Genomic DNA, 17405 nt, shown 5'->3' with positions numbered 1-17405 from the left:
AAGTCTTATGAGATGAAATGCGTATTTCAGGGACAAGCAGCATGGTGTGACACAGCTGTATGGCTTCTGCCACCCTGATGCTATTGACTACAGAAACCAAAGTGGCTGTGACCTTTCAATACTTTCACTGAAGGCCCTCTAAATTAGCATATTTATCATCTCTCTCTGTCTCACTATGAGTGTCAGATCATTACTCTGAGGGAAATTATCCCTTGAGAGTATCATTTCTTAGAAGTCTAAATCAAAAATACTTTTCATGTCTGCTTCAGGAATTTAGAATTTTCCAAGGTTTATTCTCATTAGGACTCAGATAAGTCAGCTCTTCTAGGGAAACTCAGACTGGACATTTGAGGAAACTGCCTAGGAGTAGTTTTTATCCTCCATCCCAGTTGATTGACAATATAATACCTGTAAGAATTTCCAACTTTAAAAAGAATAACATTTGTTTTAATGATCACATTTTACAAATTGATTCTTTAAATGTGGGAGATTGGTAGATGATACCTTCCTGTCGTGTAGAATGTTTTTGCTATTTTTATGCCAATGACTTTGAATGATGTTTTTAATACTAATCAATAGTCTTCTCTATTTCATATATGAGATGATGTTAAAACCCAGTTTGCTGAGTTTCAACTCCTTTCCCCAAGTTATAATTTGTTTGATTGTGAAATTATTTTACTGAGTGATACATATTTTCTTACATGTTTACTGCATACTCCTCCCCGCCACATTGACTGATAAAAATAAAAGGTGCAGACTGTACTTCTACACTGAGTTTTTCTCTTTGTGGGAATTAAACCTAAGATCTTATAGTTAACAGTGCTCAGTGTATCAACAGAACTGGTATCCAGATCACGGGCTCAGACACCTTGCCTCTTCAAATTTTGAGCAATGCAAATACTATAACTACTTTTCCCTCTCTTTAGAGAAAAATGAAGGTTAACAGTTGAAGAGGTAATTAAATCCATAGGGCTATAATGCAACCAAAATGACCTTAGGAATAGGATATAGAAAGTTTGGAAAGACGCATGCAAAAGGTATAAAGGTGATAAAAATCTAGCAAGGGAGGTCCCCTTAGAATCACTGGGGCTCAAGAACTCAGTCACCAGCATTGTCACCCAGAACAGTGCTACTCGCTGCTGCAGCATTTCTCTGATGCCTCAGAATGGTTTGTATTGACAAGATGAAATTTGTTTACTCTCCTCATTACCTTGAGGTCATAGCAGGAGCCTGCCTGCTTGAAGTGTGAGACCATTGCAGTGTGGGGGTGGTGCACATTGGAGTGACATCTATGCTCCTTCCAGGAAAGAAAGAATACAGGCCTGAATATAGACCCAGCAGTAAAAGATTACTCATGAATTTCTGGTGCTCTCTGTTAAAGACTAAAGAAAAAAAATAAAAAGTCAAAATTCTTGACCATGTATTCAGAGACCCACTGCAGAAAAACATAGCAATCATTTGACTCATCCCCAAATTCTTGACACTCTCCTCAGGGTTTTATTTCCCTCATAATCTGCTCTAATTATATCTTCAGTGTCGCCAATGACTTTGGAGGGTTTTGCTGCATGTTTATGACTTCCAGTGTTGGGGAAAAAGTTCTTCCCAACATCTGTTCCAAATGTGTTTATCTGTAATTTTAATTCATGCTCACTTGCCTTGTCATCTGGCCTGGACTGAAATTAGTTGAGATTATTTGTACTATTTAAGATTTTATGTTCTTCAATTAAATCCTCCCAAAGAGTCTTGGCTTGGCATCACACAATTTCCTCTCTGTCTTCCTCGTCATTTTAGGTGAATTTAGAATGAAAAGGTTTTAGAAAGATATTCAGGATATTTGAAATTAAAAGTGTCCTGGAAAGGTACTTAGTGAGAAGGTAAAGTAAGAGGCACTAAATGAGAATATTAGCTAGTGTGCAAAGAGAGGAACTGGCAGTTGGGAGAGAGGCCAGGTCTTCTTCATATTGGTAGATGAGATCTGATAAACACCCCAACAACCATGAGCCGTAGTCTAGGAAGAAAGGACTGAGTTCAACTGCTGAGGCTAGGAGCAGAGGGCATCTGAAGGCAAGTACAGCCTCAGGGAATTCAAGAATTCAGTGGCTCTGAAAGTGCTCTAATGAATGAGGGTCTAGACATCTCCAGGATGAAGCAGATCGCTCCAGAGAGACCTGAAACTAAGGCTAGACAACCTTGTAAATAAATACCCTTAAATATTGACTATTACCGAAGAAATGAATTGTGAACTAAAGTAGAACTTGTGAGACTTTGGAGTTCAGGCCTGTCCTGATGACCCAACCACTTATCCACCCAAAACTAAAAGACTGTTCTCATCCTTCAGAGCTCAGGTTTCTCCTTTGCCTTGTATTTCCATGTGGAGTTTAGTAGGGCATATAGATCTCGTAAAGGATCTTCATGCCATACCCCTCCTAATCAGTCTGTGGGTGATGCTGACTCAAACCTTGGAGGCACATAAATGTGCTATTTTCAGTATGCCATTGTGCCTTATGTGGGTGAGTGGTAGTGGAAGGAAGAGCTATTGACTTTCTGAGATTTGATTTAGGATAGAAGAATACAGAGTTCATTTTCAGAATGTCTAGGAGAATATCTCACAGGTACACTGCCTGACCTGTTGGATGATATATTATGGGCAGGATGCTGAGGCTAAGCCATGTTGCTCTATATGGAATCAGACTTTAGCTACCTTAGCAATGCTAGGTCATGCTTAGGGGTAGTGGCCTGCTCATTCCCTCTTGTGGAAAAATGCACAGGAGTAAATCATGCAGATGCATGTCCATCACTGGTTGTAGAAGCCAAAGGTGAAGCAAAAGAAATGGCTGGTTTTGAAGAGTAGTTTTAAGGAGTATAGAGAGGAATTTGGAGAGTGGCAGTGCGTGGGGCCTCTTTATTTAATAGGCAAGGCTTATTCTACACAGATCAGGGCAATGAATTTAAAGAAAGAAAATTGTTTTACTAGTATTATTTTGTACTGGATACGGAAGTCTTGATGCAGGACCAGTAGGGAGAGTCCAAAGTGTAGACTGCTCCCAACTAGAGGAGGGAAAATAAAGCCAATGTTTATGTTTCTTCATTCATTTCCTTGAGCATGTTGTGGGCACTTGCTTCTCCCTGTATTTAGAACTCATATTCTTTGTTCAGCCAACCTTGTTAAGCCTACAAATCTTCCTCTTTAGTGCCTTGTGTTAGGACCCTTTTCTGTGAGCACCTTGTCCTTCTCCATCAAAACGTCCCCTTATAATCCGGTGTTCATGGTCGTCATCACCACTAGGGTGTAAGATGAATGAGGACATGTTTATGATGGCTATGGTATTTCCTTTTTCTTTTTTTTTCTTTTTCTGCTACATCCCCATTTACTTGGCATAGTACCTGGGAATATTTAGGTGCTTAATAGATGTTTGTTGAATGAAATCTCTGTTAGGAACTAAAATTAAGGAGGTATTCTGTGTAAAGGCCAAAGCCTTACTTCAGCAGATTATGTGTCTTTCTCTGAGCATCTGCTCATTTTAACCACATATATGAGATCCACCTGTGTCTTGCTCATCTTGGTTTCTCATCCATGCATGATCTGTTGTGTGACAAGTTATTTTTTTTCTATATTGAGTCATCAATTATTGAGTGCTAATAGAGTAGTTCTTGAGAAAAAAACATGGTTTGTTTCTTTGGGAAGATCCAGGCATTTCATGGACTGGACAATGTAAAAGGTTGATGGGGTTCTGGTCTCTTCAGTCTGGAGCAATATTCCTTGAATTTCTCCTAATGAGTAAAATTGCTGCTAGGGAGTGACATGGGGTGGTGGGGAGAAGCTGGGAATGGTTTATAACACTCTTTTTTAATTCTAAGTTTGAAGTACTCTGAGGATTTAGTCATTGACCCACAGACACTGAGTGCCTGTGATGTGCTGAGCCAGGTAAAAGGTGAACTGACCTGCAGGGTCCTTTTCCTTTTGGAGGTGAGTGCCTAGTGGGGAGAGATGTCTACCAACAAGCACAGAAATAAACCCATATTATAATAACTACATAAACAGGAAGATCAGGGTGCAAGGTGAGAGAATAATGGGTCTTGATTTAAACTTGGGAGACAAGAAAATCTTCTCCAAATGGAACATAGTATGTATGAATATGAGCGTGTGTGCGTATGTGTGTGTGTGTACATATGTATCTATGACTATGTTGTTCTGTTTTGAAAAATTTTGTCCTTACCAGAGTCTGTGTGAAGGCATTTTTTAGGAGGAAAGTGTATAGCTCTGAGTACCTACATTAAAAAATCAGAAAGGTCAAAAATGAAAACCCTGGGTTGGGGTTGTGGCTCAGTGGTAAATTGCTTGTCTGGCATGTGTGAGGCTCTATTCAATTCTCAGCACCACATAAAAATAAATAAATAAATAAATAATACAAAGGCATTGATTCCATCTATAACAAAAAATATTTAAAAAAATGGAAACCCTAATGATGTATCTCAAGGTCCTAGAAAAACAACAAAGCTATTCCAAAAATTCACATAAAGAAGGAAATAATTAAGATTAGAGCTGAAATTAATGAAATAGAGAATGTAAAATAACACAAAGGGTCAGAGTAACAAAGACCCAGAATAGGCAAAACTATTTAAACAAAAAAGAACAATGTTGGAGAAATCATAGTACCCTGTTTCATATTAGGCTACAAAGGTATCAATTCAAAAACAGTACAGTACTGGCATAAAAACAGACTGATAGAACAGAAGACACAGAGTCAAACTCACAGGGATACAGTCATCTGATATTTGACAAAGGCACAAAAATGTTGGAGAAGATACTCTTTTCAACAAATGGTGCTGGGAAAACCGGATATTTGTTTGTAGGGAAAACTGGATATTTGTTTGTAGAAAAATGAAACCAGATTCTTCTCTCATCCTGCACAAAAGTCAACTCACAGTGAATCAAAGACCTAGGAATTAGACCAGAAAGTTTTCAATTAGAAGAAAACAGGGTTAATACTCTAACATACATAGGTTCAGGCAGTACCTTCCTCAGTGGGACTCCTAAAACTTGGGAAATAATACCAAGAATTAATATATGAAATAGCATTAAATTAAAAAACTTCTGCACAGCAAAGAAAATTAAGAATGTGAAAAGAGGGCTGGGATTGTGGCTCAGTAGTAAAGCACTTTCCTAGCACATGTGAGGTACTAGGTCTGATCCTCAGCACTACAAAAATAAATAAAATTATGTTCACCTTCAACTAAAAGTATTTTTAAAGAAGAGCGTGAAAAGAAACCTGCAGAATGTGAGAAAATCTTTGCCAGCTATTTTTCTGACATAGGATCTAGAATATCTAAAACTCAAGAAAATACTGAACACCAAAATATACAAATAAAATTTTAAAAAATAAATGGACAAATGAACTAAAGTGAGATTTTTCAAAAGAAGAAATACAAATGACCCACAAATATAAGAAAACATGTTCAGTATTTTTAACAATCAGGGAAAGGCAAAGAAAACTACACTGAGATTTTATCTCATTTGAGTTAGATTGGCAATCATCAAAAATATGAACAATAATAAATGCTGCCCAGAATGTGGGAAAATAGAAACACTTATTCACCTTTTTGGGATTGTAAATTAGTATAAACACTATAGAAATCTGCATGGAGTCTCTCAGAAGACTAGGAACGGAAATACCATATTATATAATATTGTACAATACCAATTGTATTACTACTCAGTATTTATCCAAAAGAACTAAAGTCAGCACATATAGCCATACATGCATCACCTCGTTTATAGCAGTTTGGTTCACAATAGTTAAGTTATGGAACCAGCCTAGGTGCTTATCAAAGGATAAATGGATAAGGAAAATGTGGTATGTATATACAATGAAGTTTTATGCACCCATAAAAAAGAATGAAATTATGATATTTATGGGAAAATGGATGGAATTGAGAATATGATGTTAAATGAAATAAACTTGACTCAGAAAGTTAAAAGTCATATGTTTTATCTTTATATATAAAAGCTAGAGAGAAAAAGGGAAGGAAAAAATTTTCATTAAAATGGAATAGAGGGACTGGGGTTGTGGCTCAGTGGTAGATTGCTTGCCTAGCATGTGTGAGGCATTGGGTTTGACACTTTATGAATAAAATGAATAAAATGAAGGTCTATCAACATCTAAAAAATAATTTTGTAAAGTGGAATAGAGACCAGTACAGTAGATAATGGGGGCTGAAGGTAAGGGAGGAGGGAATGGAAGGAGGAGGTATTGGGCAATGAAATTGACCAAATTATATGTGCATGTATGACTATATCACAATCAATCCCACTATTTTGAATATTTATAATACACCAACAAAATCTTTCTCCAGTTTTATTAAGCATACTTGACAAATGAAAATCACATATATTGATGGTTATAAAATGTTTTGGTAGGTGTATAATTGTAAAATTATTAAATCAACATAATTAACATATCCATCACCTGACATACTTACAGTTTTTGTTTGTTTAGTAAAAACATTGAACTCCACTGCAGTAATTTTCCAGTATATTACACATTATTATTAACTGTAGTCACCATGATATATAATAGATCTCCAGAACTTATTCTTCTTACTGAACTGTAACCTTCTAACATTTGATCAACATCCCCCAGCCCTGCTCCCCTGGCCCATGAGTAGATTCTATTTCATCCTGAAGACTTGAAGGCCAAGGAGAAATTATTCTTGTAGGAATGTGTAATTATATTCTGAATTGGTGGAACAAGTTTGAAAGACCTTGAGCCAGAAAAGAGATTGGCATACTAGAGGAATTAGTGGGAAGGCTGAAGTAGTTGGAGGGACGTGATGGAGAGGGATGTTTGTTACTTTGGGTCGAAGTTAAAGATTTTGTATTTCTCTTAAATAAAATGGGAAGCTGTTAGAAGATTTTTAAGGGAGAGAGTGACATGATCCAATCTGTTTCAAAGAATTCTTTTGTGTGGAAAATGGATTAGAGACAGACCAGAGGGGGAACAGGAAGTTAAATAAGGAAATATCTATTTGAGAGATGATAGTAATGTGGAATAGGTTGGAACCCACGACCTCACAAATACCCTGCCACAGCCGCATCTCAAGGCCCTTGGGAGCTGTGAGATGCCTATGAGGACATCTGGACGGATTGGCAGTGGGCTGTTGAAAATGGATAATATGGGTCAAGTAAGGTACGCTAGTCAGTGTTACATCTTCCTGTGATGTTAAGTGGGACCATGAACCCCATTATTGCTCCATAGGAAGGTAGATGTTCTTAACCAGTATCTATAAATGATTGGGCATAATTAGATTTAATTTCTGGTAATAACAGATTGGCAGAAACTACAGTTGGGTCCTAAGTGTACTGATTTTTATAAAATTTCTGCAGGACACAAAGGGTTATTATCTATAAACATTATCAGAAAGTAGCCCTTGTTAAATCTTTTTAGTGTTCCTAACAAGAACTTTCTAGTCAAGTTGTGACTGTCACTTGTTGCGTTACCTTGGATTAATAAAATCCAAGCCACATTTTTCTAAGCTGTAAAATGGGGATAACAATCTTCTTTAGGGTGTTGTGAGCATTTCATACAGTACTATGTATAACATGGTTAACATTGTGTCTGATGTGTTGGCGGATGTCAGTATTGGCTTTTATAATTAAGATATTCTCTATGTTCATGCGAGTCTTAGTTAACAATGAAAGTGTGTGCTTCTAATGATAGGATAGATTTAATTATTTAAAATGATCAACTAAAAAACTTGAAAATTGATCACCTTATTTACATGTGTGTGTATGTCTTCTACAATCTGGTCACAGCTTCTAATTCCACAACAGATAAAGAAATCAGTATTTAAGAAGGAGGGTGACTTTGAGGAGACTCATGTTTCAGTCGGTGTTTATCATCAGCCGAAGAAAAAAATCTTCCAAAGTCTAGCTGGAGGACTTGAGAGAGAGAGCAACTAGGTAGTAACTGAAGACAAATATCCAGGAAAGAAAGCTGTGCATCTTAAATGTCATGCTCTTTAGTTGCGACAGATAAGAAAGACAAAGCCGTCAGAAGGATTCTGAAAGGTGGAGAATTAATTGAGGATTTATGAGCTGGCAGCCAACTCAGATGCTGAGGTGGGGTTTTAAGAATGATGTTCACCAGCTGGGGTGATGAAAGTGTTCTAAAATTGGATTGCGGTGATGGCCACATAACTGGATGAATCTACAAAAAACCATCAAACTATCTACTTACAATAGCTGAATTTAATGGCATGTAAATTATGCCTCAATAAAAGTGTTTAAAGAAAGAAATATGGTGACTAGTAAATGAGTTGAATTTGCCCTCTAAGTGGTTATGAGGGGGAATTGCATGCCTCTGCAGATTCATACATCTATTCATTCAATCATTAATTTACCCACCCATACTATTGCCCATCCAAATTTTTCCATTCACCTATAAGTCAATCATGGATTCAGGAAGTTTTTGGTTGAGAGAAATGAATAAGACATAAACTCTGATGGAAAAAAGTTGGAGTGGTTAAAGTTAGACTTTTTTAAGAGGAGGACTTGGAATTACTTGGCAGAAAACACTTGTCTTAGCTTTGTGTTGCTGTGACCAAAACACCTGGCAAGAATAACTTAGAGGAGGAAAAGTTTATTTTGGGTTCATGGTCTAAGAGGTTCTGTCCATAGTTATCCAACTCCACCACTGTAAGCCTGAGGTGAGGAAGAGCATCATGATGGAAGGGCGTGGAGGAGGAGAGCATCTCAGCTCATGGCAGCTGGGGGGCAGATTGAGAAAGAATGGGAGCTGGAGAGAGAGAGAGAGAGAGAGAGAGAGAGAGAGAGAGAGAGAGAGAGAGAGAGAATATGAATGAGAAGCAAGGGACCAAAAATGGCCTCCAAAGGCATGCATGCCTCCCACCTGCCTCCAGTTGGTCCATTCAAATTACTAATTCATCAAATGGATTAGTCCCCTAATTAGATTACAGATCTCATAATCAAATCATTTCACCTCTGAGCATTAACATTCTTACATTGCTTAACATGAGCTCTTGGGGAGACACCTCATATCCAAGTCATAATTGTGTGTGTGTGTGTGTGTGTGTGTGTGTGTGTGTGTGTGTATTTGAAAGTGTAAATTATACTCTGTTTGAATCACACATGCAGCAAGTATATCCCCTTTATTCCTTGGATAGAATGTGTAGAAATCTGTTTCTCTTGGAAGGACAGTGGAACAGCACCATGGTGATTAAGGGCTCTGGCTCCAATCAGACCTATGTTTTGGTATCTTCCACAAGTGCACTCACTTCTTTGAACTTCACACTGCCACAGTTGTAAAACAAGGGTAACAATTGAATTTTATAGAGCTGTTAATATAATTAAATTCTATGCTGCATGTAGAACACTCAACTGATTGCCTAGCTCATAGTATGTGCTCAAGAAATGTTTATTATTTTTATTATACCTGTATCAGAATGTTTAAGATTTTCCAAACTTCCTTTTCCTCAAGGCTAAAAATCTAATTACTCCCATGAGAATCTGCCCCTTCCAAGTTTTTATCTACCATAGTTTTGCATCATCTAGAAAAGATTTCTCTATCCCTGAGATGCCATGACAATTTGTACTCCTTGCTTAACATAGATTGTCTTATGTTGGTGCTACTCCTGTATGTGGTTCATCTCTCTTTAAAGTTTGTAATTTCCCTGTGGAGCATATTCTAAACCTTTGCACTGTTCCCAGATGTTTACCCGCATAGTAGATGTCTTATAAATATTGAGTAAATGATTACTCAGTGGTGCAGAAAGGCAAGTGGGACTGAATAGATATGGCTTCAGTGAAGCCCTACATTAATTAAACATGCTTTTGAGATGACAGGTCCAACCAAGGTGGATTTGATGATAAGTTTGGTTTGCCCCATGGGCCCTTCACTTTCCTTGAAATACAGTTTGCCCAGTTCCTTACATTGCCATGGCACATGCTTGCTAGAGAGATACAGGTTGAAAAAATGTATTTTCTTACCATAAATTTATTTTAAAAAATTTTTATTTGAAAAATATATTCTTTACCCTCTTCATATTTATGGGGTATCATACAGCATTTTGAATGTACGTTGATAACAGTGTTTGAGGGATTTTGTTCCAGGCTGTCAAATACATGTAGCAAGAAAAGGACAGTTGAAGTCTCCCAGAAAGGGAGAGAAAAGAAACAGACCAAGAATAACTGTGATAAAAGATGAACATATGATGTTGGTTGAAACTTTACAATGAAGAAAAATATGACAACTTAATTATTGATCAATTCTAAGATGAGAAGTAAAGTTCAGGCACTTAGTCTGCCTAAGAGAGCTGTGATGCCTAAAATTGCCCTTTGGTAGCAAAAACATCAAGTTGTTTTAGTTGTAACGATTACTGTAAGCCTTTCAAGTTCATGTAGAAGTGTTCTCAGCTGTCAGGGGTTTCAGATTTCCAACAAGTTAAACTCTTGCTCTACTTCTGACTCGGGCACTCACCAGTACACAGGCCATAGGTAGCAAGGCTGGATGAAATACCATGGCTACTAGGGCTGAGCATTTACTCTCCAATGTCTCAAGGAATGGCTGCATCTTTCATTTTTTATTATTAGTTTTGCTATTAGAAGGATATAAGAAATAATGAAAAGTATATGAACTTTGGATATAGCCAGACCAGACTTAGAACTCTGTCATCTCCACTTATTAGCTAAGCGTGGGTGAGTTTGTGTTTCTCTTATCTTGAAGTTGAGGATAACAGCATTAAGTTATTTTGAGCTTTAATCATTGTTGACATCATCATATGACCCTTTATTGACTTTTTTGGTATGTAATTGTTCCATGTGTGTTACATGGATCAGTCTACTTAACTTGCTGAACAGCATATTAATAAGGTGTATAAAGCTTTTGTCCTCATTTAAAATATCTACTATAATGACAGGCATATCATAGGTACATGAATTTCATTATTATTATTTAATAACAATTATTATCATTATCTAAATCAAGCACAGCTTAATTTCTTTGGGGTTAAACAATGTTCTAGAATTTCATGAAAAATAAATTAAACTTGGACTTTATCTAGTTTAGTGATTTCCACAAATTGTTATTCCCAAGATCCATATGTCAACAACATAAAAGCGTAACTATTCTACTCGAATCAGGGGCAGGGAACTTGAATACTATGTCACAATTTATCTGTACCCAGGACTTTGAGAAACATAGTTTGGAAATCACTGATATCATCCATTTCTGATATATGCACTTAGATAGGCAAAGTGATTTATGATGTTTGCTAACTGCAGACCCTGAATTATACATCAGATCCAGTATTTTCTGAGACCACAACATGTAGTTTCATAGCATATAATTATTATTTACAAAAATGCTGATTTAAAGATGACAAAGTACCTTCATGTATCTTATCATATTTGAACTTTGCAACTTTTATGGTAGATATAAAGTTTTCTTTCTAGTTTACCCCCCAATGCTCTATAATATATGAACATTAAAAATATTTGGTGGAGATAGCAGTAGAGGAAGGGGGAAAATCAGAGATCTGAAATATTGGAAAAGTGTGGTATCATTGAATAAGCAAGTACAGGAAGGTCGGCATTTGCCCTGAGAGCAATTTCTAGTCACTGATGATTTGGATTGTGGCTTTTAATGGACACTGTAGGAATACGGAGCCTGGTGCTAGTTGAGATGCTTAAATAAGGACCTTGAAGGGTGAATTCCTCAGCGGGTGGACTAGGAAAAATCCGCAGTGAAAAAGGAACCTTACATATCAGTCTTGACTCTAGATTGAGGTCCAGAGGAGAAAAGTTTGCATTCCTGAAAGCTTTGGACTCAAATTTATTCCATCTGTGTGGCTCAGTTCTCATCCCTGAGGCAAAAATGTTGTTTAATATGATCTTGTATTGATGATTCCTTTAGGCAACTGACAGAAGCAAACACAAATTCTCTCTGAAGAAATGCAATTTTAAAACCAAAACTTCAAATAATTTTCATAGATTACATTTCAAAGAATATGAGTTCGCAAATAAAAGAATCAACTCAAAACAGAAGAAAATTAACCATCATGTGTGATACTCGGCACAAACAACAAACTGCAAAATTAGATGCACAAAGATGGAGGATATTAAAATTGTTTATATAAAACATGTAGGTGTAATGTGTTCCAAGAAATAAAAAAAAAGAAAGAATAATGTACTGTCAAATTTGACAAAACAGATAAAAAATAATCAGATGTAGTTCTAGAAATTAAAGATGAAATAAGTAAAATTAAAAATGATATGAGTGGCTGATACAGAATGTGATACAACTCTAGAGAGAGATCTTAAAGGTACATCCAGAAGTCATACAGAATTTAGCATCCAAAGTAAAAAGAAATGGATTATTTGAAAAAAAAAATTCTAAGTTAAATGAAGGAGAGCTCAAGAAGGAAGAACATTTATCCAGTTAGAAGAAAGAAGAGAGAAAATGGTGATGGGAGAATGTTCGAACAGCAATACTTGAGTCTTCCAAAATGGTGGAAGATTTCACCAGTCTTCAGATTCAGGAATCTCAAGAAATTCCAATAATAAATTCACACCCAGGAACCTCAGTGTAAAACTGAAGATTATACAACAAAAGCAAGCCACCAACCAGACAAGCAGACCTTGAAAGTATCCACAGAGAAAGAGGTTGCTCCATAGGAAGGAATGATCCTTAGATTAACAACTGACTACTCAGAAGCAATAAAGGAAGCCATGATGGTTTAGTCAGCTTTTTTGCTGCTGTGACTAAAAGGATCTGATCAGAACAACTGTAAAGGAGGAGAGGTTTATTTGAGGGCTCAGGGTTTCAGAAGTCTTAGTACATAAGACTGGCTCCATTCCTCAGGGCTGGAGGTGAGGTTGAACATCATGGCAGGAGAGGGTGGCTGAGGGAAGCAGCTCACATCCACGTGATCAGGAAGCAGAGAGTCTTCACTCAACAGAGACAAATATATATACCCCATAGCCACGCCCTCAATGAGCCACCTCCTCCAGCCATACCCCACCTGCCTCCAGTCACCACTCAATTAATCCCATCGGGGAATTGCTTCACTGATTAGGTTAAGACTCAAAACCCAATCATTTCTCTTCTGAACCTTCTTGCATTATCTCACATGTGAGGTTTTGGGGGACACCTCACATCCAAATCACATAACGAGGGAATGATGTTTTCAAAATGTTGAGACAGCGTAACTTTCTACCCACTAAAGCTGTAAGTATGAGGATGGTATATAGACACATTTAGAAAAATGAAAATCACAGTCCTATGAAAAGATCCTCAGTAAAGAAGCTTCTAAAATATACTTTAGGAAGAAAAATAATTATCCTGGAAGGAATGGCAAGGATTCAGGCAGAAATGTTGAGTGAAGAAAATGTCAAAACTGTGGCTAAAAGAATGTGCCCCAGAAAACATGTTTAAGAATGTTTCCAGCAGCCAGTCAAAATCTTCAAGTAACTCAAATGTCCATTTGTAGTATAATGTATAAAATGTGAACTATTCATACTATGGAATATTATATAGCATTGACAAATGAATGTTGTAAGCATTAATATGTGTGAATAGAAAAAAAACTCACACCATGCAAGATATGTACAATATAATTTCACTTATATGAACTTTGAAATGGGTAAAACTAAATTATATTTGTTTGGGAAATAGTACCTATACATGATAAAATCACAAATACATGTAATGGAGTGATTAACACAAAATTCAGGATAGTTATCTCTATTGACTGGGAGAAGGATTCATTTGGGAATGTAATCAAGAGGTACTGGTAATATTTTCCTTGTATTTATATATTTGTGTATTTTATCCTTTTCTACATATCATAAATTTTTCAATTGAGTTATAAAAAGTCCAGTCATATTAGAAAGTAATAGGAAGAGGAATAAGGATCAGCATGCATAAGAGCCTTCAGGTAGTGACAACCTTAGCAAATTGAGTATGGTAACAAAATCTCTTTAGCATGGGATAGACCTAAGTTTCCTACTTTTCTTCTCCAACCCCATACCCAGCTCACCCTTGCTTATTGCCATTGTATGTTTTCATACATAATGACATAATAAAAAAGTTTGGTGCTTTATTATTCGGAGGTCTTTTATTCCCTCCTTTCCTGATGTAAAATTTTATTTGTATCTTCTAGGTCATAACTTTTGTGCTGAAGCACCTAAATGTGGTGAAAACTCAGAGTGTAAAAACTGGAATACAAAAGCTACTTGTGAGTGCAAGAATGGTTACATTTCCGTCCAGGGAGACTCTGCCTACTGTGAAGGTAAGTAAAGAATTTAAAGAAGTCACTTGTGAGACACTGACTGAGAAATGTGTTCCTACATGAAATTTACCAACTACCCACAGTACTCTGTTTTCTGGGTTTATTCAAACTGCTTACATGAGAAAGCAAGACCTCTGAAGGTAGTTACAAAACATAACAAGTAAGTAAAAGTAACAATTTTGTGTTCCACCATATGTCACAATCACCAGAACAACCATACATGCATAATTTTCTATTATCTTATTGAGGATACTTTCATCTCCAAGGTGGATTATGTATTATGTGGGGCATTCTCTTTTCAATGGACTCTTTGGCCTTAACTTGCACCCAGATGTCACCTTCATTTGTCAAGGTCAGAATTGGTTTTTCAATGGAATTTCTGAATGGCTGGTTCACATGTTGCCAATTGCCTGTCTTCACTGAGAATCACAGTGACAGGATTCATAACTCTGGCACATGAGCTGCAATGGAATTGTGGCCTCTAGTATGACCCACACGTTCATTCTACAGGCAGAACAGCTACTTGTCCTATGTCCAGGAACCCCTCTTTCCAAGCCCAGCACTGTACCCTGCTGGTGGTGAGCATTGCATGCCCTTATTCCTTTAGCAGGCCAGAGGCACGGGGTTAGTTCTGACCCATTCTAAATGCACAGTGCTGTGATATCCAAGCCAATCCATCTCTTAGGTGCTTCCTGGCTCCCCACTATTAGTTTAGAGAAGTTCTAATGGACGAAGTTATGACTGGGCTGTTCTCTGTCCCAGTTCCTGTCATTCCAGTAGTTCCTTTTACCTTCACAAATAAAATAGTGAGCTGTAGTGATCTGCTAATCAGTAGAGGAGATGTTTTCAATTGAATGAACATTGCAAAATCAGCTCAATCTCCCTCTTAAGACCTTTGGGTTTCAAGTGGGTCAAGTCTTAAGGTAAAGACAATATTAATAGGTGACAGTAAGGTGAATTCCTTTTTTTTCTGCTGGTTTGTGTTGTTGACCCTGGCTTAGCATTTTGACTTTCACTCCAGACCTCTTCAATTGTTAAGGAAGTGCTTCACTTCCTCTGTGATTTTCCAGTGAGCCTCTGTGATTTTCATTTCTCATGTAAAACTTCCTTCTTCACTATCTTACTACTTTGCAGTATTCTAGCTAGTGGGGTTTGCCTTCTTTTCCCTCTTGCTGACTTTATAGATTTGAACCTGCTTAGCGGGACACCCATTTGGGAGAATAAAGGTGCCTTTTTGTCGTGAAAACATTCATCCACCTTGTGATATGATTGTAGTTATCTGTTAATTTCTTGGAAGAGGGTTTCTGATATCAATACTTCATATTAATGTCTCTTTTTATAATATTTTGGGATTACGCTATTTCAGAAACTTAAAGTAATTAGAAGATTTTAATCGTGAACTTTCTCCCCACAGTTCTCCATGAAAAAAAAAATCCCTACAACCAAGGTAACAGCCTAAAAATCTTATTCTCTCACCTTTTAGTATATGTGGATATAGACTCTGGACCATTTTAAGAATCATAATAGGAACCTCAAAATAATTTGAATCTTTAGTCCATCACTGACAGACCTTTAAGTTGTCCATTAGAATCAGTACACCAACCATTCCTGGTCCTGCATAGCTATTGAGACCTGGAAGAATATGGAAGAAAACTACTGGTGCTAATGCTGTTTGAGACTTAGATTCTCTCCTCACTGATATCATTTTTATTATATAGACTCGGTGCCAAGAGAAGCCATCTGTGATATTAAACTTGCCCTTTCTGTATGAAACCTTTTTTATTGATTGTGTTAAGTGATTTTAGGTCTGGATCACTGTTTTCCTGGACATGCTTTTGCGATGTATGAGCTTGGCCTTGGGCCAGTGTGCACTGCGGCATTACCTTGGGTAACAGTAATGTGTGTGGGCCTCAGTCATTACATTATTATCATGGAGACTTTCTTCAAGTTCCAGGGAACTTGTTCATGGAGAGAGGGACAGCACCTAAGGAGAAATGGCTGAATGTTGGAGTCCTCCTAGTGTTTAAGACCCAAGTGCCAGGAGTAGAACAGGCATCTAGATGGGAGGCATTAAAAACCAAGAAGAGCAAACACTGACATTTACAGCAGATGCTTTTCCTCAGTTCGTCTGCCATCTGCGGCATGTTGAACTTTGGTCTTTTGGCTTATGTTCCTCTGACTGCATGGTGGCTGCCATAGTTCCAGTCATGGTGCCCTCCTCCATGTAAGGAAGGGAAGAAGGGGTCATAATTAAAAATCTCTGTGTGAAATTTTGTCTTTTTTGCATTCAAAGAAACTTTTTCCCAGGTGTTGCCCACCCCCACTATCAATATGCAGAATATTTCCTCTCTTATTTTTCAGACCTGGGTGATACCCCCTAATCCATACACGCTAGACTTGATGTTTGGGCAAAAGGGAAGGAGATACCTGCCATTGGTTTGGGCTAATTGTGTTTATTCCCTGGAGCTGGAATAGGGGTTTGTCTTTCTTGAGACCAAATCATCCTTTCTTCTGTTTGAACCAAATAGGGATATACCAATAGAAAAGGATGGGGCTTAATTTTAGGAGGGCAAAACTATGTTTAACCCCACTCTTTTATTAGTTAAGTTTAGTTCATGACTACCTTCCTAGCTCTGTCCTAAGAACTGCCCTCTGGGGTGATCCAAGACACTATTTTAGAGTTGGGTATCAGAGATGCTCAGAAAGCAGGCTCATTGTCCTATCCTATCCTAGAGAGTTAGATAGTCAGAACTGCTTCAGGCAAGCTATTTTTTACCAGAGTAAATGGAGCAAAAACGACCCAAATTATAAAAGCCATGATGAACAAGACTGGCTTGCAAATTAAAACAAAATATTACATACATTGTCCAGGCTATCTCAAAAAGCCTATTTAGGCTCTCAGTGAATAAAGAAGCACAAAATACTTTCAATTTTCTTAACTTCCTAAAGTAGTTGCAGACCTGTGGTGTGTTAAGGACTCCTGCTCTGCAGAGACTGTAGACTGTGTCAGAGAGAAGATATGGGAACTCCTAGCCAATCAATAGAAGATAATAAGAACTTTTGTCAGCTATGATACAAGTCACAGGAGGTTGTTTCAT

The 17405-nt window shown here is 37.3% G+C and overlaps 1 protein-coding gene across 2 annotated transcripts in view; it reads left to right on the top strand.

The window, feature by feature from the left end:
* NELL1 (neural EGFL like 1) overlaps positions 1-17405 on the top strand; it is an 892614-nt gene that overhangs the window by 259508 nt on the left and 615701 nt on the right. For both annotated transcript variants that reach the window (XM_079101835.1, XM_079101834.1), the window contains exon 12: positions 14179-14307. In XM_079101835.1, the coding sequence (XP_078957961.1) occupies positions 14179-14307 (129 nt within the window). The remainder of the gene's footprint in view (positions 1-14178; positions 14308-17405) is intronic.

This window comes from Sciurus vulgaris (genome assembly GCF_902686455.1).
Source record: "Sciurus vulgaris genome assembly, chromosome: 11".
NCBI classification, from domain to species: Eukaryota; Metazoa; Chordata; class Mammalia; order Rodentia; family Sciuridae; genus Sciurus; species Sciurus vulgaris.
Note: the sequence above shows the minus strand (reverse complement) of the source record. Positions and strands in the feature narration are given on the sequence as shown.